Genomic DNA, 24,417 nt, shown 5'->3' with positions numbered 1-24,417 from the left:
TGCACCTCTTTTTTTTTTGGGGGGGGGGGGAGAGAATAATAAAAAAATTGGACCCACGTTTTAAACAAAGTGAGCAGCAGCTTCTGGAATATGCCTGAGAAGCCAGACAAGCGAGGCGGCCGTGCGGGAGGGAGGTTTTTTTCCTGCTACCTTCCCCCCTCCCCTCCTCCCCTCCCTCCCCGCTTTTGCCGGCCCGGTCCCAGCCGCAGACCCCCCTGCCGCGGTGCGGCCCCGCCGCCGCCCGCCCAGGCACCGCCTCCGCGGCGGAGCGCTCGCTCGCTCATCCGCCGGCCCGCGCCCGTGCGCGCCGCCGCGCCGAGCCCCGCCGTGCCCGGCGCTGCCGCCCGCCGGCCCGCGGCACCCCGCAGCACGGTCTCTTACTCGGGGAAAACGGCGAAATAGTCGGAATTAGGGGAAGAAGAGGGGGGAAATCCAACGAGCTATGGTACCTCCTTACAGCTAAGGTGGTGGTAGGTGGCTGCAGCAAGCGGCTCGGAGCTTGACCTCGATTTGTTTTTGGGACTGCAGGCAGGAGTGGCAGATCCGATGAGCTGAAAAAAAAAAAAAAAAAGGCAGGAGGATTTGGGGGTAAGTAAGAGATTGCCCCAAAACTGACGCTGCTTTTTTTTTTGGGGGGGGGGAACGGGGGGAATATCTGTGCAGAAGTGTTGTGGATTGGGGAATGCAATTAGATAGGCATTGCAGCGCAAGTACTTCGCTAACTCTTGGCTGTATCCGCTTGTTGCCCTTCCTACCACCAAAACCGCGAGAAGTTTGGGTTGGTTTTTCTTTTCCTTCTTCTTTAAATAAGTTTTAAAATACTGGTATTCTTAGCGAAGCCGGCCGGCGATGCACGCAAGCCTCCGCTGCTTGCAGACTCTGCACTTCTGCAATTCAGATTTGGGGGAGGAGGGGGACACACGACCGCCAATGTAATAGAGCTCCTAGCCCCCCCCCCACCTCCCCTTCCCGGGGCGTTTTCCCGCTGCTGTGCCGCCGAGCTGCGGGGCCGGAGCGGCGCGGGTGTGGGGCCGCGGCCGCGGGGGTGGTCGCGGGAGGTGGCGGCGGGGCCATCCCGGCCGGGGAAGGGCAGCTCCGTGTGCGGGGCAAGAACGACCCCTGCAGTCGCCTGGCGGAAAGCCGCCTCGGCTCGCCGGGGATTGCAGAAACCCCGGCAGGGCTGGAGGGAGCCGGCTGCTACGTGCTCCGCGCGGTGGAGGTGCGGTAGCATGCGGGGTTGAGGGCGGGGGGGGGGGGGGTGTGGGTAGGGGGGGTGGCGAACGCGTTGCAGCGGGTATTAATCTCTTTCCGCTCATTTTGTAGCAGCAGGAGAGGAAACCCCCTCCCTCCACCGCCTCCCTCCCCCCGGCATGCTGGCACTGCCCCGCTGAGACGTGCAGAGTTTGGGGTTAACTTGCACCTGGCCGCCCTGGAATAGAGACTCTCCGGACCGGATCAGTTGGGGTTTGTTGTCTATGTCTTGTTGGGAAATCTGGTGGATTTTTTTCTCACTCGTGGAGGAAGAGCCCGGTGCTGGCGGTTGGCTTCGTGGTCTTTTTTGGAGGGTGAAGGAAGGGAAGGGATCTCGCTTGAGCCGTGCAGAGAGAGAGCTCGGACATGTGTTGTCAGCACATCTGGGGAATACAGTCTGCAAGTCCGAAAGGAAATTTGCTGGGATCGTTCAAACTGCGATATTGATCTTTGTTATTTTTTTTCGCCGAGGGATGCACTTGGCATGAGAATCGGAGGATGGAAATTGTTTGGGAGGTGCTTTTTCTTCTGCAAGCGAATTTCATCGTCTGCATTTCAGGTACGCAGCTAGCACAGAAAGGGCGGCGGGGGCGCAGGGAGAAAGAAATACCATACAGGGTTCCCTGGCTTCCCCTTAATAAGGGGCAAGAGGTACAGTTAAACCCAAATCAAAATAGCAGTTGAAAAATACATGAACGATGTATTGTGAGTGGGTCGTAACAGAAATCAACAAACATCAATTCCTCCCCCTACCTTAATTCCAATACCTGTGTAGGAATTATGATACATTCGTTGCAATAAATAACCACAGTGTACTGATTAAGCAGATGCTTATAATTCCTAATGTAACTGATTGTGATAATTAATCACAACATTGCAGTAATCCCAGAATTTCATAGCTCCTGAAGTTCTTAAACTCGGCTGATCTGCAGATCTTAAAAGGTCTGCGGTTCATTGGCGGAGTTGTCATGTTCTGGTACCACAGTTCAGGGTCTGCAAAGGGAGGAATAACACTGAAGAACGTGCCTCTGCTTTTAAAAGGAGCTTTACTGTGGCCGTGCTCTGAAAATGAATTAAAAAAAAAAAAAGTCCCATTCAAAGAACTCCTTGGTGGCTGGGATTCCAGCTTTAGGCTTCTCATTTAAGCTTGCAGATATCTCTCTCCCCTCCAGTATGTAGAAGTCGGGTGATTTCAGTTGTCACCAGAGCTTGTCCAATTAATGAATAGGCACGGCCGGGTGTCTAGCGTAAAGGATTGGAACAATTTATTCTTGGGGAAAACACTCCCTTCTGCTGCAAAAGCCCTGGCTGCCTTGTTAATTTGTCACGTCAGTCATGCTGGAATAATTATGTTGCAGGAGGCAGGAGTGGGGAGGTGGCCAGTTTTCTAGTTTGGGACACTTCAGGGAGCCCCACAGGGATCCAGGCTGCCTACGTCTCCTGCTGTTCCACTTCTCTGCAGGCTGCTTCTGCCCTCAAGTCATTGCATAAGTCCGGAAACGGGAACATAAGCAACACAGGCAAGGCACTGCCGAGGGGGAGGTATGGGGTCCTGGTGGACATCTCGGTGTCCAGCCTGGAGGAGCTTAGGGAGAGGGAGCTCCAAAGCTCCGTTGGGACCGTGCAGAGATTGGCCTGGGCCATCTCCCAGCCGCAGCCCCCAGGCAGCAGCACCTGCAGCATCTCGCTCTGGCAGTGCCAGCCCCCACTGCGCTTTCTGCAGCACTTCCTGGCTGATCACCCTTACAGCCCTTGGACTGGTGACACTTACACTAACATTTGGGGTGGCAGCATCTATGTTAATTTGTATTGCCTGCACCTGCCCCCGAACTTTTTTATTCCTGAGCAAATAGTGTTGCTATCGGCCCACGGGGTACGTCCGCCCTTCTTTTATCCCTACAGACTGGCACCATCTGCTACCAGGCACCCGGGTGACACTGGCAGCACCCCAGGCTGACCTTCCACTTGTGCCCATTGGTACCATCAGAATAATTCACTCCGTCGCTCTTTAGAACAGCAAAACCTGCTGCCTCTTGTCATTTAAATCTCACACTTATCTATTTAGCTCAGCATGATATGCCACCTGTCCAGTTCTCTTCAAATTAGGCACTTCTTAAAGTACCACAGTGAGAATGGAAAAAAATGAAGCTCATCGCTTTCTTGGCCATTCTGACAGTAATATCCTGAGACAGAAAGAAGCTGTCCCATTCTGTGCAGGTCCTTATGCCACGCATTTAGCTGCCAGTGTTTCCCTATCTCCCCCCCCTCCTTCCCTCATCTTCAGACATGGGAACCCAGGCTTCTCAAACCGATAGTGGGATCAGTCCTGCAGGGGCTCTCGTCGCTCTCCATCTCCCTCTAGCACTAAGAAGAGACTGACATCCATCTCTCTGTTCTTTTTTTCTTTTTTTTTGTTCCTTTTTTTGGGGAACAAAGTGAATAAGTGAATGGTGGGATGCTTTTGCTGTATGGTTAAAGCTGTGGTTTCCAATAATTCATTTTACCCACACAGAGGATGTGTGCATGCTTTAGCCTTTCTTTTTTTTTTTTAATTGTTTTTTTTTTTTTTTCCTAGGGATTTTTGTTTTTTTTCAGGAATTCTTAGTATTTGTCATCTTAGTAAAAAGGATTAACATCTGTAGATACCTGACTGGCACTAATGCTTTGTATCTTTCTTCCGTCATCCTTTTTACACCGTGTTTTGTAGCATATTATCTAGCCGGGATGTCTGGATAGCAGTGTAAAGTAAGAGAAGGTGTAATGAAGCCTGTTAAGGTTTGCCTCGACACTGGATTCCAGAAACTGTGCATTTTTAGCACTTCAGCACTGGTCATTCATTCAACATGTTACTTAAAAAACCCACTAGTTGAGCACACTGCTGCAAATTACAGGAATGTGAATTAGGGAGTGTGGTAGTATTATTTTTTTCTTTTTTCTTTTTTTCTTTCTTATTAAGTCAGTTGTTTCAGCAGTGAACATACGAGACTGCTCTTCAGTGCATGGATCTTTCCTGAACATTAGCAAACGCTTGATTCAGTGTCTATTTAAACCTGCGATGGCCCTCCTACTAATTCCAGTGGTTATTTGGATTAGGGCCTATTAAGTAAGGGCTGCTGTTCAAAGGGATGATGTCAGTCACTGAATTGATGGACTATTAAGTTAGTCTATCAGTATTAGTAAACTTACTTATTAAACATAGATTCAGTGTTATGTCACAGTGCCTTTTGCTGTGTTTTTACATGACATTTAAATATGAATTATGCTGAATGTAGCACTTACGCTGTGTTTCTTATTTAAAATAAATAATGAAGTTACACAATTGGCTTTTTGGTGTCGCTCATGCATGAATTTCTGTGAGACTTAGTATATGGAAAGTGATTTCATGTATTAAAAAGAGGCATATATTTTTTCAAAATATTTTATACCTAACATTTTTTATCAGTCAGTTACATGTGTGTATGTGTGATAGATTGCTTGGTTTGGAAGAAATGATACTGAGATTTAGGAATATATATTTATTTTTTTAATTACTGGCCCTTGTGTTTGGGAAATAATTTCTCTGTGAACTTCGTAAACTGAATATTTTTGTTTTCTTGGCATACTGAATTAAGGCTTTTGCTACTTGAAATTGCTTGTCTGAAAGGAGAATCTAGTTTCTTTGTGCAGATGCAAATGAGAAATAAGAACAGATTGAAGGACCATGAAAACAATTTCTATCCTTTAGAAAGAAATGAAAACCCTCTCTTTCCTTCAAAGTCATGATGCATATTTATTCCTTTGAGTTGTAGTGTCTGAGAAAAAATAGTCATGGTTTGTATTCTGACTTTTGTTCCTTTTAATGATACTACAGCATAGAAGGAACACAGGGTAGTGGAAGTGGAGATGTCCTGTAGATAGAATGCTGAAATAAGACCTCTCTGGTTGTTGTTCCTTTGAAGATGCAGATAGTCATGGCACAGGGATTATACTGTTTATATAGAAAGAGGATAGTAGTTGTTGGTATGATGTCCAAAATTTCCTTCCTGGGTAATAAGATCACCAAAAATTAATTAGCATTAGTGTTTCCAGGTGGAATGTTGTTGATCCCATAATGGCTGCCACCTTTGCTTGCATAGTCATTTGTATAAACCATGAGCAATTTTTTTGTGATCCTAGATATTAACAATCAATTTCAAGAAAAAAATGAGGATGCTGTTTTCAAACCCTTGCAGGATACTTCATTGAAATAAGAAAATGCTACTGTCATGGCTATTGATTAAGAAGATTTCTGTGTACATTTTCTGTTAATCCATCAACAAAATGCTTTATAAAATCTGCATGTTCAACATGTTTGTGGCTTCCTTTGAATTGATATATTACCTCTTACTGTTTTGGCTTGTGGGAACTGATATGGATGAAATTCATGCAATTGCTACAGCTCCTTTATTATTTGGAAGTATTTTCATCCTTTGCCATCATCCTCAAGTCACGTAGGGGAAGATCCCTTTTATGATGTAACTTCTTTGGCCTGTTTGGCAGCACACAGGGATCATAAATCATGTGGCATGAACAACTAAGCTGGTATTAGAAAAACCCCGTCTATCAAGGAATTCCACTGTGTATTGAGCATCTGATGTGGCATCTCCTGGCATTGAGGGCTACGGGTGTATTTGGAGTACAGTTGCACTTCATTTTCTGTCTTGCTGCTTCTGCAGTCTCTGAGCTCTTATTACCTGGCATAACACAGAGCTGTCCTACAGGAACTCTAAATTATGCCAGGGCTTGAATTGTCTGTTGAATGATGCTCTGTAAGGTCTGATAACTCTTCTTCTCTTAGCATTGTACAACCTGAGATAATTCAAGCTAAAGTAGTGTAGAAGAGAAGAATATCAAGGCTCTAATGTCCATTAGTAACTAACAGTGAATAGTTCATTGTTATGTTTGGACAAAAACGTTGAAACCAAGTTAATTATTCTCAAATAGTGTCACAGAAATAGCTTTTTCTGGCACTTTTAAGTGAGAAATGTAATATCCTAGGGGAAGGAATTATTCATAGCACAGATACATATATATATACATGAGAGGAAGTAATCACTAGACATATAGGAAGGTATAACATGCAGCCTGGTGCATCGGGCAATCAAGAGCTTTTGGCATCCAATCCGTTATAGTATTTTTTCCTGCTTTGTCCCATCTCCACATCTTCATGTGTGTGGGCAAACCTTCATGCCTGCACGGGGTTTGTTGATGTTACTGAAAATCCACGTGGATTCAATCCTCCTGCTCACACTCAAACACAGGATGGAGGCCATATGTTGGATCCAAAGACTCTCAGTTCCTTAGCGCTTGAATGCTTTCTCACTTCAGAGATGTTGCCGCCTTTTCAAAAGGTGTGAAGATGTTTCTGCTTTAAAATTCTATGGAAATAGCCTTGGAGTCTCCTATAAATGTCTGCTTTACTTTTTTTTTCATGTCCTGTATTTTTCATCATTCTATTTTTATTGTTAGTTTTACAGCTAGAGCGTGACCAGATAGGCGCTAAGTGCCAAAACAACACATATATTTTTAGCTCATGTAAAGGTAGTAGAAGGGAATGTTTACGAATAGTTTTGCACATATTATGCTGAGCTATTTTCCTTCCAATAAACTGATGGAAAGAAACTGGTAATTGCTGCTATTACTTTCAAATCTCAATGATGAAGATACCCATTTTTCAAAGGGACCTCTTTACCTTGTTGTGTTGCCTCATTGTTAATGCAGTTGAACTAGATACCAAGCCTCCAAGACAAAAGTATTAAAAACAGGAATAAAACCCCAACTCAGATAAGCACTCTCAATTTAAGGGTATTATTTAAGTCTTTAAGATACAACTGATGTAATAGAGTTTTGCCCTTTATATTCTTGGAAAGGTTTCAGTTTTTAAATCTACAACAGCTAGATTTTAAATTCAGCGAGGATTGAAATGGCTTTCTATTTGCATTATGAATATTCCTTGTATACCAATGAATAAGGAATTCTGCTTACCCTAAAAGGCTGTTTTGCTTATTTGTTGCTATTGGTCAAAGTATCGCTTTCTTTCTTGGTTGAAAGTTTGTAATTTAGTTGAGGAGGGAGCTGCTGTTTTCATCGTTACTGATTGTTTATGGCTAAACTTAACATGGCAAAGACTGAAGTGGATGATTGGCCCATCTGGGCTGTTAATAGAAGACTATATAAAACTGTTTTATCATTATCTCATTACCAGCTCAAGCAGCAGACAAAACTAGATGACAGTTAGTTATGGACAACACTGACATTCTGTGATAAGTGTTATTTTGCTCCTATCTTCTTTTTATCTTAACTATACATCATGTTGGAAGGAGGAGTAGAAAATAGGAATCAAATTTTAAATGACTTGTTTAGAGGCAACACTGTATAGCATGACTGCATTTCCATTGTAATGCCATCAGAAAGTGCAAAAGTGCCTGTCCATACAGTGGAGAATATCAGTTAGCAAAAAAAAATGCCATTGTGATACATAAATTGAAACATTAATGGTAAATAAATAGGAAATAATTTTTTAAAAAGGATAATAATCTGGCATTTAGGAGAATTTTCAGCCCAACCTGTTTACAGTTGAATTCAAAGTAGTAGAATGTTTTATTGCTGATTTAATCATTGATGGTTAAAAAGCTGTCAAGGGTCTTTTAATGGAATTTCTTGAAGACAAAATAGCAAGTTATGACTGTCATAAAAATAGAGGACTGAAGCATTTTAGACCTATATTCTATGTAGTGTAGTAGCTTTTCTGGTCAGGTAGACAAGTACTGGGTGCCTGCATGGTCAGAATTAAAGAAAAGAAATGCTTTCATTTGATGTATTTTTCCACATGAAAACATTTCTGGTTTAAATTAATGGATCTGTAACATTTGTATTTCTGTAGTAAAATTAGTATTAAACTTAAATGCCCCACAGTTTTATATTTTGTAATATTATTGCCAGAAAAATGTCACAGCATTTGTGTGTAATTCACAAATAAATAAGTAGAATGTACTTTTTAACAAGATACTATGGTAAGCATAGAGATAAGATAATACCCATAATATTATCTGTTCATTTTGACATTCTTTCTTCCTCCCTTTATCATTAGTGCTTAACTTGATCAAGCTCAGGGTACTGCATGTTTGTCATCTGGCTTTTAAGTATGGAACAGATAGAGTTGTGCACTGACTGGTCCAAAGTGGCTTGTAAGCACGTGCATGGAAGAGGAAGCTAAGCAACATTATCCATTTTTTTCCACTCTAAATGTGTTGACATCTCTAGCTTTTGGAAGTAGCGTTTGAGTAGATGGATTTAGAGGGAAACATAGTTTCTGAAAAAACACCTTCTTGTCAGTTTTGTGGCTTGTTTCCAATTTAAGTTCTTTCCTACTGTTAACTGCTGTAGTGCCCTGTTCTGCTTCAAGAATAGTCATCAGAATGGAGTTTTTCTGTTCTGCCATGGGTAGAAAGACTAGCATAGCAGGACTGCTACAGAATTTGCCTTATTCATGCTACAAGAAAAAGATAATGAGTAATAGAGAAAGGTCTTTCGGTATGTGTGACTATGGAAAACTGCACCATTTGAAGTGATGTTGGAATGACCATGTCCTCCAGCAAACCCTGCCTGATAGCTGTACTTTTGGTAGGATGGCAGTTGGGTAATGGAAGGAGTGGGTCAGGAAGGATTGCTACTGCCACAACTAAATTTTGTTTGGAAAGGTGATATATTTGGGCCGCTAGAAAGAGCATTAATTTGCATTTGCCATCATGGCAGAAAAAAGAAACTTTCTCTCCTTAGGAAAAAAGGTAGTGCCGAATATTTGTGCTTGCTAGCAGAAGAGGATAACAATACTTTAGTAGTGTCCCCTGAAAGTGAAATTTTATGGAGAATGAGCTATTTGTTCATACATAGGTGGAAGGTCATATCATTTGCAGCTGAGGTGTGTTATTTCCCATGTGGGAGGCTGAAGTTATGGAAGGAAAGGGCTGCTGCTGCTGGAGGAAGAAAAGGTGTTTGATTGACCCTATGCTGGTCCTAATCCTGCTGCTTGGGAGTGTGTGAACAGCTACTAACAGCATATTTCTCTGAATAGGATTGTGTGGTCTGGATTTTTCTAAGAATGAAAGGTATGAATGAGAAGAGCTTTGTGTTTATATTTCATTCCAAAAGGAAAAAAAAAAAAAAAAAATTACGGTGGCAGGGCTCGGAACAGTTTGCAGGGAGCATACAATTTTGGCCACACTTTAACAGATGGAGAAACTGAGGTAAAATGTCATGTGAAAGGTCACCCAGCAGCAATTTAAGTAACTACAGTCCATTTTCGCTCTCATTTCTGTGTTGCAGCACTAGGATTACTCTTACACCTTGTTTCTGGTCAGGGTATGAGACTGAATCACCTCACTGAGACAGTGAATCACCTCACTGAAATGAGGGAGCACGAGGCCTCCATGGCGCCAGGGTCAGGAGGGAAGGCAGTGACAGGCCCTGGGATGAGCCTACAGGCTCTGCAGCCTCGTCCACTGCTCCCAGGGTCTGGCTGCTGCTTCTGTGTTAGCTCTAATCCTGCACAGCTGAGTAGCCTTGGGTCAAGCTGTGGAGAGAACTGCAAGAAGCCATGTCTGGTGCCTCAGCGGTGCTGAGCTGCCTTTAACCTTGGTCCCTCACCTGCCCTCAGCCATGTGCCCTGCTGCTCCTCACCTCACCTCGCCTCGCTGACTGGACCCACCAGCCTGACCACGGACCTGCCTCCTCGCCGGGGACGTGTTTCCTCACGACAGACATGCCTGGCGATGGCAGGAGGGTGGCTGACCTGCGTGGCTGTCCCCTGCACCTGCTCCTCATGTGGGCAGACCGAGAGGCTGTGCCCCGCAGGAAAGTTACCGCCCTCGTGGCACTGCCCGCCCTTGCAAACTTCTAGAAACATCTTCCTGAAAACGGTTTCGGTGAGCTACGAGCTAACACTGCCTTTCGATTTCTGACTGGAGAGGGGACGGCTGCAGCTGGGCACACTCTACGAATTCAGTGGACAATGAAACCTGGCAGTCTGGCGCCAGGAAACCTAAAATGACCATTTTTAAGCCTCTAGATCTTGAGGCCCAGCTGAGCAGCAAGTTCATGGTCATTTCTGCTCCCTTGCCTCCTGACTTCATGCAGTTTGCTTCAGCTAGATTTATCCTCAAGTGTTTAAACTTGTGTGGCTTCCTCGGGAATGAAGGGTCACAGAATGGGGCCTGGTGTTTCCTCTCAGAGGCTGGATCCCTTCTTCTGTCTCTGCCTGTGTATTACAAGGTATTTTTTCTCTTCATAGTAATAGCAGTGAAGTTATTGTGAGGTATAATTATGGTATATTTAAGAATTATATGAATTAGAGTTTAAGTTAAATTGGTTTCCAGGAGTCAGTGTGATACTAAGGTAAAATTCAGACTCACGCAAGGTTCCTCCATAATCGTGTGTTATTTAAATTCTGCTTAAATTATTAACATTCATTCAGTTGGCCTCTTTATGTTTTTATTGTGACTGTGAGTAACGAATGGGCACCAGAGGTTCGGGCCCTAAATTTCCTCTTTGAAATTTGGTCTCTCAGCAGACCAACAGGTTCCTTTACATACTGATGCAGTTGTTGGATATGCTGTATACACATATGTGAATTTATTTTGGGGGTTGAAATCCTCACCCCAGGGCATTTTGCCCATGATGTCTGTAACTCCTGCTTTTTATTTTCCAGTATATTCAACTGGCTTCACCATTTGTGGTTTTTTGTTTTTTTTTTTCACATTCATATTTATAAGTGGTATCTTATTGTTATAGTATTTTTTTGTGCCTGCTGGAAAACAAAGTAATCTACAAGGACTCCACAGTCTCCTCTCGTTTGCCCAGATGATCCTGAGGGTACTATGTAGCAGTTAGTAATTGCAAGTGGGATTTAAAGTTATCTGCAGATGCATAATTTTTATCTTCAGTAGCCCCCCTGGCACTCTCTCCAAGTTGTTAACAATTCATCTTTGCCAGTCTGTAATTGTGCCTTTGCTCTAGAGTCACAGGTATTTAGCTCACTGTGGAACACAGGATGCAAAACAGAGTAATAAATAATATGATTTATTTTTATTAGGTAGCATAAGTATGTTTTCATACTTGCGAGCTAAAAACTTAGTCATCCTCTTTAGATTTTATTGTGATACATTAATACACAGATTCAGCAAAATGCAAAACTTAAAAGACATGCTTAAGTGTTTTGCTGTATCTGAGTCTTAATATGTAATTGTATAAAACAGATTAAGGATATGCTGAAGTGCTTTGCTGAAGCGAGGAGTAGCAGTAGTATAATACATGAATAATACAAAATCTTTGGAAAAGCCCAGATGAGATGAGCAGAAATTTTCATAATCTCTGATTAAATTATACAGTTGTGTAGAAAATAGTTTTTTATCCAAGTGAAATCATATCAGTCTTTGTGTGGTAAGGTGAAGGTAGGACTTTTCTAGTGTGACTAACATAGTAAGAGAAACTGTACAATCAGAACTAAAATAATCTTGATTGTAATTTGTTAATTCTCACTTTATGGATGCCCTGAATGGAACAGATACCATTTTTCACAATAGTAAACAGATTTCCCCTGGACTATGGTAAACAAAACAAAAAACTAAAAAGTGAGATAACAAGAGATGAGCAGTAATACACAATGCTTTTCATATGTGAATTTCCATTCCACTTTTTTTCCAGCACAAATTTTAATTTTATTTTGATCAGACCTCAAGTCCTGATACAAAGAGAACATCCTGTGTACAGACCTGGGCTGTGGGGCTGCCTGGCCTGACTGGTGGATGGACACCAGCACAGCTGTGTTGCGTGATGAGGGAAGACCCACTCTACCAGGTGGTGCCAACAGTGGTGCTTGGGAAACCTCATGCCAGTTTTGTGCAAGCAGCTGGCACAGTCTAGATTGCATAAGCAGAGTTTAGGCAGACTGATATAGGAAACTTCTTGTGGGGGATATATAAAAATACTTGAGGTTCTGTCTGTCCTTCTGTCTGGGACCAAAACAAGCCAAACATGTCTTCTCTACTGCTGAGAGAAGGTGGTAGCATAGTCAGTATGTATCAGTAGAAAAATTCTTCATGTTTTAAATGATGGAAGGCTTCATATATGGTATTATGAATAAATTTCTACCATGGGCAAGAAAGTTTACTTAAGTATTGCACTATTTATAAATATGGCTGGACAAAGCTCTACAATACATTTACATCATATTTATATATTTGGGCTATAAGTACCAAAGAGCACAGACCCTGCAAGATTTCTCATTTCTCTCCTCCAGCCATTGTCCTGCTCTGGCTCTACTTGATGCTTCACAAACAGCAGCAAGTAACTCTCGTAACTCATGCTTGTAACTCTCCAATATTTAGTTCTTACTCTGTGTAACTGGGACCTTCTATGTCTACTGTGTTTTTATGTTTTTAAATACTTACTTACTTTGCAGTAATAAAAGAGCATGTCTGACAAGGTAGTCAGCATTTTCCTTTTAATGCTCCTGAAGAAGAACTTGTGACTCAGATTTCAGACCACAGCAAATAGCAATTGAATTTAAATCCTTTTTGAAAGGTCTCCCTTTCAATGGCTGCTTTACTGATACCCTGATAATTGTTGTGGAGGACCAAATGATGAAGTGTGTCTTGATCACATAATATCATCACATTACTGGACACCTAAGAATTGATTCTAGTCAGTCAATACTCCAGAACTTAAAATCTTTGAAATATAGCATTTCTTATGTATAAAAACAGGGTATATAACATAATACTATTGCATTATTTTTAAAACTCTCAAGTGTTTTGCATATAACTTTCACTGATATTATATAAACTGTACAGAAATAATCTCCTGGCATTTGCTTGGAATGACAGTCATCAATTCCTACACGTTTATTTAAAATCTTATGTAGGAAAAAAAAAAAGTATTTGTTTTACACAAGTTTGTTTTGGATATTTTGCCAGGGAAAAAAGCAAGCTTTGCTAATATAGGCTGAAATAAAGTGTAACATAAAATCTTCAAATCAGCCCTTAGTTCACAGAGGTAGTGTGCAGTGGAATTACTCTGCCAAAAAAGTTGGCATTGAGTTTAGTTAAGTATTAAGCAGAAGTCTCTTGGTAAATAGTCCCATTAGAAACATACTGTGACCTCTGCTGCTGAGATTCAGGTATGTGAGAGAACCGTGCTTAGGAGCTTTTCTAGTCATGTGGTCAGAATGATTTTCAATCACTTTGGTCATTGCTGGATTAAAATTGAGGCTGCAGAGATTAATGGTCTGTTGTTACTAATCCACTAAACCCCTGTTCCTAGATCTTTTAAACTGACTGAACGTATAGATTGTTAAGTTACTGAGAGATATGGATTTGTAATGGTTTTAACTATCTTTCTTGATGTTTGGTGTTAGCAGTATCCTATTATTTATTGCTCTTTGAGACAGTGATCTTGGCTGTTCTTGAATGGAAGTGAACTTTATACTTTTTTATTTATACTATTCTATAGCACAGTAAAAGTGTGTATTGTTTTAAATGAATGTGGATGAAGAAAGCTTTACTATGTTTAGATATGAGCTGGCATTGGTAGAAGCTCAAATAAGAACAATAGAAATTAAATCTTGTTTTTTACTTTGTTACAAATGGTGTCCACTGTCCCTAACTGTCAAAATAGCCACTATCTCCCTTCAGTCTGCCTGCTGTTAACAGTGGTGGTTGTCTCCTCAAGTGGGTTTTACTGACATTTGAAAATGTGGCCAAAAGCAAAATGGCTGTTCAAGCTTTTGGGAAATTATGTTTTCTAAACTAGCGCAGTATTTGGAGTATCAGGGCTCAGGGTTATTCCCAGAGATGTAGCACAGTTATACATAATTTCAGTACTTAATTTCTGTGCAGGTGTAAGAAGTTTTCCCCAGGTGAAAACAATGTACCTCCCTCCCCCCCCCAAAAAAAAAGAGAGGAAAGAAATGAGGAAACAGTTCATCTACTGAGATATGAAGAAACGCTGGGCATAACAGTGTAGTGGTTTGGGTTTCAGCAGGGATCTGTAAATAAGATGCATGAAGAGAGTTTTAACAGATCTCCATAAGTACAGTATGGGAGAGACAGGAATTAGGGGAGAGGGAATAGCATGTTGAAGAAATCAGACTGCGATTGTGGCTGGGAGAGTTGTGGGGGCATTTAATCTGAGTGGATAGATTTACATTAGGCAAGGAGAGGGATGGAGCCCCTCATGTACATGTTTTGGGCCCTATTTACCACATCTGTGCTTAAGGTTGCAAACTGGAATTGTTTTGGCTTTCAGGCATTTGTAATTTTGTGAAATACTCCATTCTAAAAGTGTAATTAAAAAAAGAAGAGTTTGATTTTGAGTTCTAGAAGAATGTAAAATACATTCTTTTAAAAATTATTTCCTTTGATGAAATGAGTCAAGTACCTGGTGCCAGCCAGATTGGTGTGGATATATGCAATGTCTACCTGACATACAGAAGAAGAAACTGGTTTTCATTGAATAAATAATGACAACAGTCTAGCTCTAAACAGCTAGGTTTTGGTGTTTGTTTAAACTGCAGTGTGACTACCTCTTCAATAGGAAGCACGCTTGAACTGTCATCTAATTATGTCTTGCTCTGAATGTGTTTTTAATTCTTATTATGTGCTGAAAACAAACAGAAATTTTTTGCTTTTGTGTTCACTACAGAAGATGTGGAAAAGTCCAAGGGAAGTATACATCTGCATCTTACTTGCACTTGCATGAATCTGCTTGGGAAAGGAGACTAAGCTGTATTTGTAATTTGTATAAATTAATAACCCATTAAAATAATTGAAAAATAATGCATTTCTGATTTAAAGGGTCAGTATGTCATAAAATTTTATGATTATTGAATTACTACAAATGTATTCTACCTGTTTATCCTAACAAACAGCAAGGTAACATGGCTTTAACTTTATAATTGACTTAAACTCTGTCAGGGAATTCTAGTGATTAAAATAAACACTTTATTTCATACAACCATCTCTGGTTCTGAACCCTGGTGACTTGGCTTATTCTTTTGCCTTCTGGTTATCTCAGTAATAGTATGTCTTGATTAAGGACTGCAAAGAGCTTTTACATCTGTTCTTGTCAGAAAGCTGTGTAGGATAAAGTAGGCCAAAGATAACTCATCATGCAAGCTATCGACCTCTAGTTATTTCTTTCCCTCCAGATTTAATATTGTGTTCAAATAAAACTGGGACTATGGAAGTAAACCCAAAGCATTTAAATGGATTTTTGGCAATTTCTCAAAGCTCTCTTGAGGAAGAAGAAAATATTAATGTAAGACTGAAATGTATATGACTGGATGAAAAAGATGAAGTTATTGTCCTGCCAGCTATTAGGAAATTACCTAATAGGAAATTACCTATTAGGAAATTACCTTACAGTCCTTACCCTATAGGAAATCAGAGTTCAGCATCATAAGTGAAAGCAACAGTCGCTGAGGTGAATAGATCAATGAGAATAGTTATTGTGAAACTGAAAGGGAAAAGTGACCTCTTACGATAGAAATACCTGATACTGGCTAAACATGAGTCCTGTCCTCAGGTCATGTTCTATAGAAGACTAATTTGTGAGAACTAGACACTAGTTAAACTCTCAACATAAGGGAGTCAGTGTATGTTTGCAGCTTCATAGACAGGCTTTGAAGCTTCAACCGCATGTTGGAAGTGATTTAGACCTGGGTCTAAATTATAGGCCGACAGTAGGGTGGAAAACAGTACCCTGATCTTTAGCTAGCCCTTAGGCCAGCCACTGAGCAGTTCTTCCTACCTAATCAGGTCCACATTGCAAACGAATGGAGCATTTGTTGAGTTGATAGACACCAGGTAGTTTCTCTGTATCCCTGGGATCCATTTGTGACTGCCTATGGAATGGCTTCACAGAGTTAAGTTGAATCACCCTAGCTAGTAGCTGAAAATGTATTGTGCTGTCAGACTTAGCTTTCTCTGTTTAGACACTGTAGGGGCCAGGGGCTTGACTGTCCACTGTCTAGCATCCAAAGTAGTTATAAATAACTCCACTGAGTAAGTGAGAAATACTACTGTATTAGAATAATAGCAGTTTTTACCTGCTTGGCTTGAGTGTAAACTAACAAGCAGCCAGATACTGTATTTATGTAAATCAGCATGTCTCAAAAGATCTGTTCTAGTTTGTTAGAGAAAGGAGCTAGCCCAGAGCATGGTTACTGCAAGATCAGGTCCTGGGATGCATCATTTTGGTGAGTTTGGCTTTTGATCAGAAGTAATATGCCCGCTAGCTCTGTTAACCTGAATGTTTATTGCTTGGTTCTAATCCAGGTTTAAGACTGACTTAAATATTTTAACAGTTGCAAAATAAACATGTAGTCTGCTCATTTCTGGGTATTTGTTTTTACAGCAATCATACACAGAGAACCCTATTATTGATGGTCCATTTTTTTTAAAACTTGTGCCATCTCTTGCACTCCCGGTATTGCTGTTTTTTTCTCAGTTGCTTTTAAAGGCAACATTAACAGATGGTATGCATTGCTCATTAAATCTGCATCTACACCTCTCCAAGGACTGCAAAGATGTTGGGAAACAGACCATGTTACTGCAGTAAGTGCTTCTAAGCTTGGAACTTACTGTGCTATTCAGGAGCAGTTTTCACTATCAGTGTGTTTTGAGTGCTATAGCAGTAGAGTTGGAAATACATCGGTGAAATATTTCTAATTTTGCCAAGTCCAGGTATGTGCCACTTTCTCACAGATTGGGTAAAATGTCTGTGTTTCTTTCAGACTTGCTGTATTTGCACTTAGGTAGTATCATAGTCAACAGCTCTTGCCTTTTATATAAATGTCTTAATGCTGGACATTAAACCTATATATCTGCACCACTTAATTTCCCACCTCCATTTACATGTCTCATCTGAGGTACCTTTGCTTTTCCTTGAGATTACTTTCTCTATAATGCTTAGCTTTTCTTTTTGTTCTGTCTGCAGCGATGACACTCTTTAAATAGATGAGGTATATAGACGTTACTTTGAGGCTTTCTCAACTTGAACGTATCTTTGTCTGAAGAGGCAGTGCTTTGATGTGCAAGTTGAAAGGGCACTGTGCCAGTGTGGAATTCACTTTCTGTATGTTTCAAATTGGTGGTGAGATGCAGAAATCCAACTAGCAGATCAGAATTCTCATTTCGGCTTCTTTATTACTCTGATTTGGAACTGATGGGATCTGACTAGCAATCCCAAACACATCAATATAGCCAGAAATAGGGTGCTCCCATCTTGTTTCTCTTAAGCTTTTCTTTTCTTTAGTAAAGTGTTAGATCAGAAAGGTTAAGTTGTTGTTGATTCCATGGTTCATGGAAGGTTAGGATTTAGTTCACATTTCTTTCATAGTTGACCTGTGTTAGGGATAAGGAAGCTAAAAAGTGGATAGTACATTAAGTGGAAATGAGATCTACCCCCACCATTTTTACAGGAAGAAACACTTCAACCCTTCCACGTTTGAGCTGTTCTAAATGGGCACAGTGAGGAGTGGAAATTCAGTAATCTTTCCTAGTATTTTGTATTTGTGTTTATGATTTTCTGTTGGCTAGGGATATTTCATGTTCTAAAAGCAAACTCTAAATAAAAAGTGATTTTAAATAAATCAGTTTCAATAAAGGGCTACAAAAAGCTGTATAGGCACTTGTAAAATGAAATTAACCTGGTTTGTATTAATTTAGGTTGTTTATTTGGAAGAAGCTAAAGTAAACCTAGTTTAAATTTATCCAATACAATTTCTGAGCATAGGCAAGAAGATTCCCTACCTTACATGCACATTTTCCCTTGTGATTTACAAAAAGGCAAGTGTTACACTTATGGAGATTTGCAAAATGAAGGGGCCATCTAAAGTAGCACCAAGAAAATAAGACCTTTTTTTTAAGTTTCCAACTTAAGAAAATTAAAAGTAATACAATCAAGAGTGGGACAAAATGCTCTTTCATGTGCAATTAATAGAAGCGGTGTCCCTAAGTATGAAAATATGTCGTTGTCTTAATTATCAACATGCCAATGATACTATATTTGTCAGTAGCACAGTAGGACTCATCCTGAGCCATATAGGTGCAAGACAGTAAATTTATCAGCGCTCCGTCATTTAAAGTGGTACAAATGAGAACTGAAGCTGTGTAACTGGAAGTAATTGAGTAACTGGAAAACCTAAGCTGTGGTTAATTCTGCTTGGAGAGTGGCTTCTAATCCCATTAAAACTGCTGAAGGTTTTACCACTAACTTTCACTACCAAAGTTGGACTGCAGGGACAGCAAGTGACTTTCACCTAAGATATTTCAAAGCTTAGGCAGTTTTAAGGTCATTCACTGTCTTTCCTGAGCATAATTTTCTTCTCTTCACCCTCTGTCATTGCCTGCGCTCATTCCTTAGTTCTGAGTTAGGAGGGAAAAAGGACAGGAGTACACCAGTAAAGGGGATAAAGAGTATTTAGTTGTGAGGGGTGGAATAAAGGAAGAGTGGAAGAATAGATAAAAGAATGAGGATATAGACTAACAGGGAGGATGCTGGCAATGGAAGATAGCACTGAGATTGGGTGTTTCATAGTGGACTTTGCCAGAAACAAATGAGAGAGAGCATTGATGACAGTCCACTTTCCTAATTGCTTTTGGTTCTGGTCCTAAATAGATAGGAATCGGGTTGGTAGCTTCCATAGGAAAAAGGCAGTCTTTTTATCTGAAGAATCGCAGAGCTAGAGATAGACAGAGCTTGTCTGTTCAGTCATCAACTCTTGATATTTTTTTTTTTAAACCCTTAACTTAAAGCACAAAAACTGTCAATCCTTGAAGACAAAATTGTTAATAACTTAAATGCTCTAAAGTTCTTCACTATGTAGCTGTTGACCTTTGAGGAGTCTGACTAAGATTATTTCATTAGTATTTGCACATTGACTTCCTGCCAAAAAGTCAATCTGCTTTTCCTTTGCATGGTTTTGTTATTTTGAAGGTCTTCAGCTGTGGAATAAAATCCACTATGTAACAAAGAGCTGGCAGAGTTGGAAGCTTTCCAGTAAAAGCCTTTCCAGGTTAAACTCTGGTGATGCTGAAATATTACAAGTGTTTTATGTGGCCTCCTTTCCCTTGTGCCTTACCTAACATAGCTGTTCCGAAGAAGGGCAACAGTTAGTTTTATTTCTCACTGCTCCCAAGAGAATGTTCTACTTTTTATTTACAGAATGGGATTTATACATCATTTGAACTTGGGACTTGGACTTTGCTTTCATTCTTTTATCAGCCTCAAAACAGTTTTTTATAAAGATGTTTATGATGAACTTAATGATCCCTCTCATAGAGTTGATTAGTTATGATGTAAATGACAGTATGGATCTCATATTTTCATGCTCAGCATTTCTGCATTGTTGAAGACTCTTATATAAGCTGTCTAAAGTAACATGTAAATATCTCAATGAAAAAAGCACAGGGAAAGGTGGTATCAGAAAAGGCTGACTCAAGAGCATATTAAATACCAGTGGTCTCCAGGAAAATATCAATTTCCTTCTGATGCATGATAAAAAAGGAGGAAGATGAATGTACACTACCTCTTCTTTTTTCTCTTCTTCTCCTAATTTCCTCCCCAAAAGGAGAAAAAGTTCAAAATGTCACCTGAAAAAGCTGGATGGAGCTAGCAACTTTCTACAGGCCATTAAAGATGTCTGAACTATGAATGTTCTATTTATTGAGCCTACAGGGCTGAGATCAAATTTTTTATGATAGGCAGAAATTGATGAGCCCATCAAATACTTAGAGCCTGGAGGATGAAAGTATGTTTTATACCTTATCATTAGACTTTGAGTTCTATCCTTTGGTATATTGGCAAGGCGGGCATTTCGCAAGGGATAGATTAAAGTAATTCTCATGTTCCGGTGCAGCGGAGTATACAAACAGCTGCATTCTGCACATGTTGCAGACTCAGGATCATTTTCAAGGAGCGCCCAGTTAGAAGCATATGAAGGCAGCCTGGCCTGTCTCCCTGGTATAGGGCACGTGTGACTGTAGGTATTCATCTAGTTCTGGACAGGATGGAGCTGTTGTCCTAACTGGAGCTTTTGGATGCTACTCCAACCTAAATGATACTGTGCACGGTAAGTCAGCACAGCTCCACTGATATTGCTAAATATACATCTGACTTGTACTAGCTGTAGGCTGTCTCGTCCTAGAGATGAGAGCCGTGGGCTTTATTTTGCTCTGCAGGTACCAAGGGAACTTGAGCAAGTGTGAGAAGATGTTATTATTCTCAGTTATTCCCAGGTTAATACAGTGGAACCCCTGGCTCAGGAGATTCCTAAACCTCTAGCTGTAATGGCTGGAAGGTTTTAGATGAAGGATCTCTCTTTGCTGCCTATTATTTAATTCTTTTTTCCAATACTTTTGCTGCTGACTATTGCTGCAGATCAAGAGTTCCCAAAGTTGTTTGCCCCTGCATCCAGGGTATGGGATAACGGGGCATGGAGCAGTTCTGAGAATCCTTTGCCAAAGAATGGAGGAGAGTGTGAAAAATCCGGAACAAGAAGTGTCCGTGGGTGTTAGGAGCTTAGAGCTTAACCAGTGCTTCACAGTCTTCCCCCATTGGGATTACTTTCTTTCAGGACCTTTGCTAAAAAGCAGGGGCTCAGCGAAATAGCTGTGGCCCCTGGTTCTGTCCTTGCTGAGTTCAGTGCCTGCCCCTCTCCTCACGTTTCTTTTTACTGCTGCAACTGCTGATCTGGGTACTCACTTCCCCAGGCATATCCCATCATCTACTTCCAGAAGCTCTTCAGTAACCCATTCTCAAAGGAAGCACTCATGTCTCATCCACTGGATTCTTCCCAGGTTATTTGATCTGATCTGCTGTTGTTCCGTCATATAAATTACATTCCTGTTTATGGTGGTTGCAAATATTATGCACATTTGTACACAGATGTATACCACTTCACACACATACATGTATTTGCATATATAAGTGTGATAAAAATGGAGTCAGCATCTGACAGAAACAGATTTCCTTGATAAACTTGAAATCTACATCTTTATCAAATGAAGTGCTTTGGGCTGGATTTTGGGATCTGCTATAACTGGGACTGGCTGGCTGGGTGGAGACAGCTGTGCTAGGTGCTGGGGTGGGAAGACAAGCAGACAGTTGGTGCGGAGGAGATTGTGCCCAAATGAGGTACTGTGGAATGGGGGATGCAGAGAAGGAAAGAGAGGAGAAAATTAGGTTTGAGAACCAGGTAGGTATGGGAAAGAGAGGAAAGACCTAACCTTGTAATCACTTTGGTAGATACAAGAATTGTGCCATTTGGTAGAAATTTTTTTAGCTTTATTAAAAAATAAGAGTAGGGGAGAGGCAAGTGAGGAATTCCTATGCGCTCACAAGCTAAAGTTATCTTAACACTTTAGAAATACCAGAAATATGATTGCCTGTGCAAGGGTTGTGTGGGAAAAGACACTAATTTAGCACACACTCATTTTATTGCAGAGGTTGTGGGACACAGTGGATAAAAGAGGGGATTGCAGGAAGAGGAAAAGATAGTCACAAAGGCATGTAAGGCTCCTCTATAGAGAATAGAATTTTATCACTGTCTCTGCCACAATTTGTGTTGCTTGGCAACACACTTTAATCAAACTTTTCAAGGGTGGTCACTAATTGTATGTTTCTTGTTTCCCCTGAGGCCTGATTTGCATAAGTGCTGAGCAGCTACAGCTAAAACAGGTCAATGGGAGGAATGTTTTGTATGTATCAAATACCCTGCAAGTCTAAGTACTGTAAAAATTGTACACTGGGGCTACAAATTGGCTAATAAAAGGTAGACAAAATCTTTGGCATTCATTTCCACATTTGTAGAAAAGGGACACCAACTCTTCAGGAATGCTCAGGAATCAAACTTTTTGGGTGGTTGAATCGTGTGCTAAAAATCCATGATACTTTTACTCTGGAGTCCTAGGAAGACTGGCTGATGTGGCCTTTCATGGCACTGCCTGGTTCACTTCAGTTAATGAGCCTTTGAGGGTTTTCTTCTGCTCTCAGGGTCTAAGCAGCAGCCCTTTCTCTCTATCTTGGTCCCAGGTGTTAGGTTGAGGAAAAAAAAATACTCAAATAGTTATCTTAAGGAAAGCATAAAGCAAAACCAGTCCCCTCCTTTTACTCAGCTTTCTACTTCCGAGTGTTGGCCCCACCTGAATTTCTATTAACTCATCTAACCTAACAACCATTAGGTTCTTACATAATTGTTAGGTGCAGGTCTGGGTTCAGATCATGTTCTGTTGAAGTCATTGTGCAATTTGGCCAGGCTGCACTGGAGGATAAAGAAGATCAGACCCTTAAAAAGACAGCTTTTCCTATCTGTACAGAAGGAAGCAATGCCCAGAGATATCATAGCTTTGTAATGACAGCAGTCCTCTTGTCTACTGTGGCTTAGACTTAAGTTTGGAAACCTTCTGCTTCCTAAAGTCTAGACAGGTCTTTTTGATACCTTTTTGAGGGGAAAAAGCAAACATTAAAATTAATCTTGTTTTTGTCATGTTACTGTAGGATAACGCTAATGTGACTGTGGGCCATATGTAATGAGGTGGCTGGCTTCATCCAGCCCCTAAAGTGCTTCTTAATCTGTGTATTGATGATCATAGACCATCTAGCTCTTCTAATGCATGGAAGGCTATTAAAGAATTTCTGTATTAGCCTTTTATAAAAGGATACAAGCATGTGTAGGAGGTAAGTAAAACATGTCATGTTTTAATCCATTAGGAGTGACTGTGGTTCTTAATTCAAAGCCTGGAGAAATGTAATTTACTTTAACAGTACTTTCTATTTCTATAGTACCTTTTACTCAAATATCTCAAAATGTTTTCCACTAACCGTTATACAGAAATAAAGAGATGCTGCAGCTCAGTGTGTAGAAGCCTCTTTGGGTAGGTCAAAGACTGTTGACTCATAGCTCACTGCCAAATCAGAGTAGTAGGGCTTTGCACTGCATTTCACGGAGATAATTGCCCAGACAAACTACAAAGCAGTGAAAAAGCTGCCTTGAGGGTCTTGAGGCTTCCAGGTCCAAATCTTGTATTGTTCTTAATGCCGATTTATGTGAGGCAGGGCAGCTCACAGCTAGTTGATACTCAAAGTTGAAATAGTATAAATGATGCCAGTTTTATATTACATTAGTTAAACACAATGCAAATGTCTGTGTTAGCATTTTAAGTGGATTCTGACCTCATTTATGTCAATTTGTGGTTGAAATTGTGTTTACAATTGTGACACTAACCTGACTAGTACTGTACTAGTTCTATTGACTGACTTCACGTGAATTGATGGAACCTCTGGGTTTGCAAACAAGACTTTGACTTCTTTGGGAAGCAGTGCCAGGGAGAAGGGTAGGGGGTGTTAGATGATGAAGCAGCAGCTTTAATATGAAATGCCTGTTCAGAGTGATAATTGTCCTAAGGAAATAGGCCAGTGTATGTCCCTCTTGTCACTTAGTACTGTCAACCCCTTTCACCACAGGACTTGTGCACATGATGCCACACTAAATTCAAGAATGTGGCTGAATGCAGATGGAAGGAAAGTCATGCTATTGGTTAAGCAGGCATTTGGAGTTTAGGGTTTAATATTTTCCTTAGTTAGTCTGTCTTTAGCAATTCTTTGTTATTTTTTTTTAAACCTGGGTGGAATGAAAAGTTGTTCAGGGGAGAAGAGAAAGATTGGCACTTGAGATTGGAGGTGACAGGATTTCAGGATTGTTGTGCTTTTTGAGACAGTTAAAATTTGCTAAGCTTCTGGATCACCTTGACACTTACTCAAATTACAGTAGTGTTATCTGTGGATTACCGCTGTGTTTAATAGCAACAGAATGGTTAATACCTAACATTTTAATGTGTACTTAGCCTCTGATCTGTGACAAGTCTATAATTGTGTACTGAAAATTATTTAAAGATGTATGATGAAAAGTAATTAGTGATCACTTTTAGGTTATTAACCTAATTTCCACAATGGAATGCCTAGTCTTTTGGGTTTTTGTTTGTTTTAATACTCAGTAATGTAGCTTGATGGTCCACAAAACCTTATATGTTTTTTTTACTCTTTGATGTAGAGTAGCTACTAAAAAAATTAAAGGAAAGAAAATGTTGATGT

General features: G+C 40.6%; 1 protein-coding gene across 3 annotated transcripts in view; it reads left to right on the top strand.

The window, feature by feature from the left end:
• Nucleotides 1-293: 293 nt before the first annotated feature.
• CA10 (carbonic anhydrase 10) overlaps nt 294-24,417 on the top strand; it is a 213,025-nt gene continuing 188,901 nt past the window's right edge. Inside the window, exons 1-3 of one of the 3 annotated variants that reach the window (XM_030015108.2) lie at nt 294-588; nt 1,324-1,464; nt 1,723-1,810. In XM_030015108.2, coding sequence (XP_029870968.1) covers nt 1,750-1,810 — 61 coding nt within the window. In that variant the 5' untranslated portion in view covers nt 294-588; nt 1,324-1,464; nt 1,723-1,749. Of the gene's footprint in view, nt 589-1,099; nt 1,220-1,323; nt 1,811-24,417 lie in introns of those variants that run through there. The other 2 variants (XM_030015106.2, XM_030015107.2) reach the window with 2 other exon arrangements.

The sequence above is a fragment of the Aquila chrysaetos genome, chromosome 5 (assembly GCF_900496995.4).
Source record: "Aquila chrysaetos chrysaetos chromosome 5, bAquChr1.4, whole genome shotgun sequence".
NCBI lineage: Eukaryota > Metazoa > Chordata > Aves > Accipitriformes > Accipitridae > Aquila > Aquila chrysaetos.
This window is presented reverse-complemented; position numbering and strand designations above follow the sequence as displayed.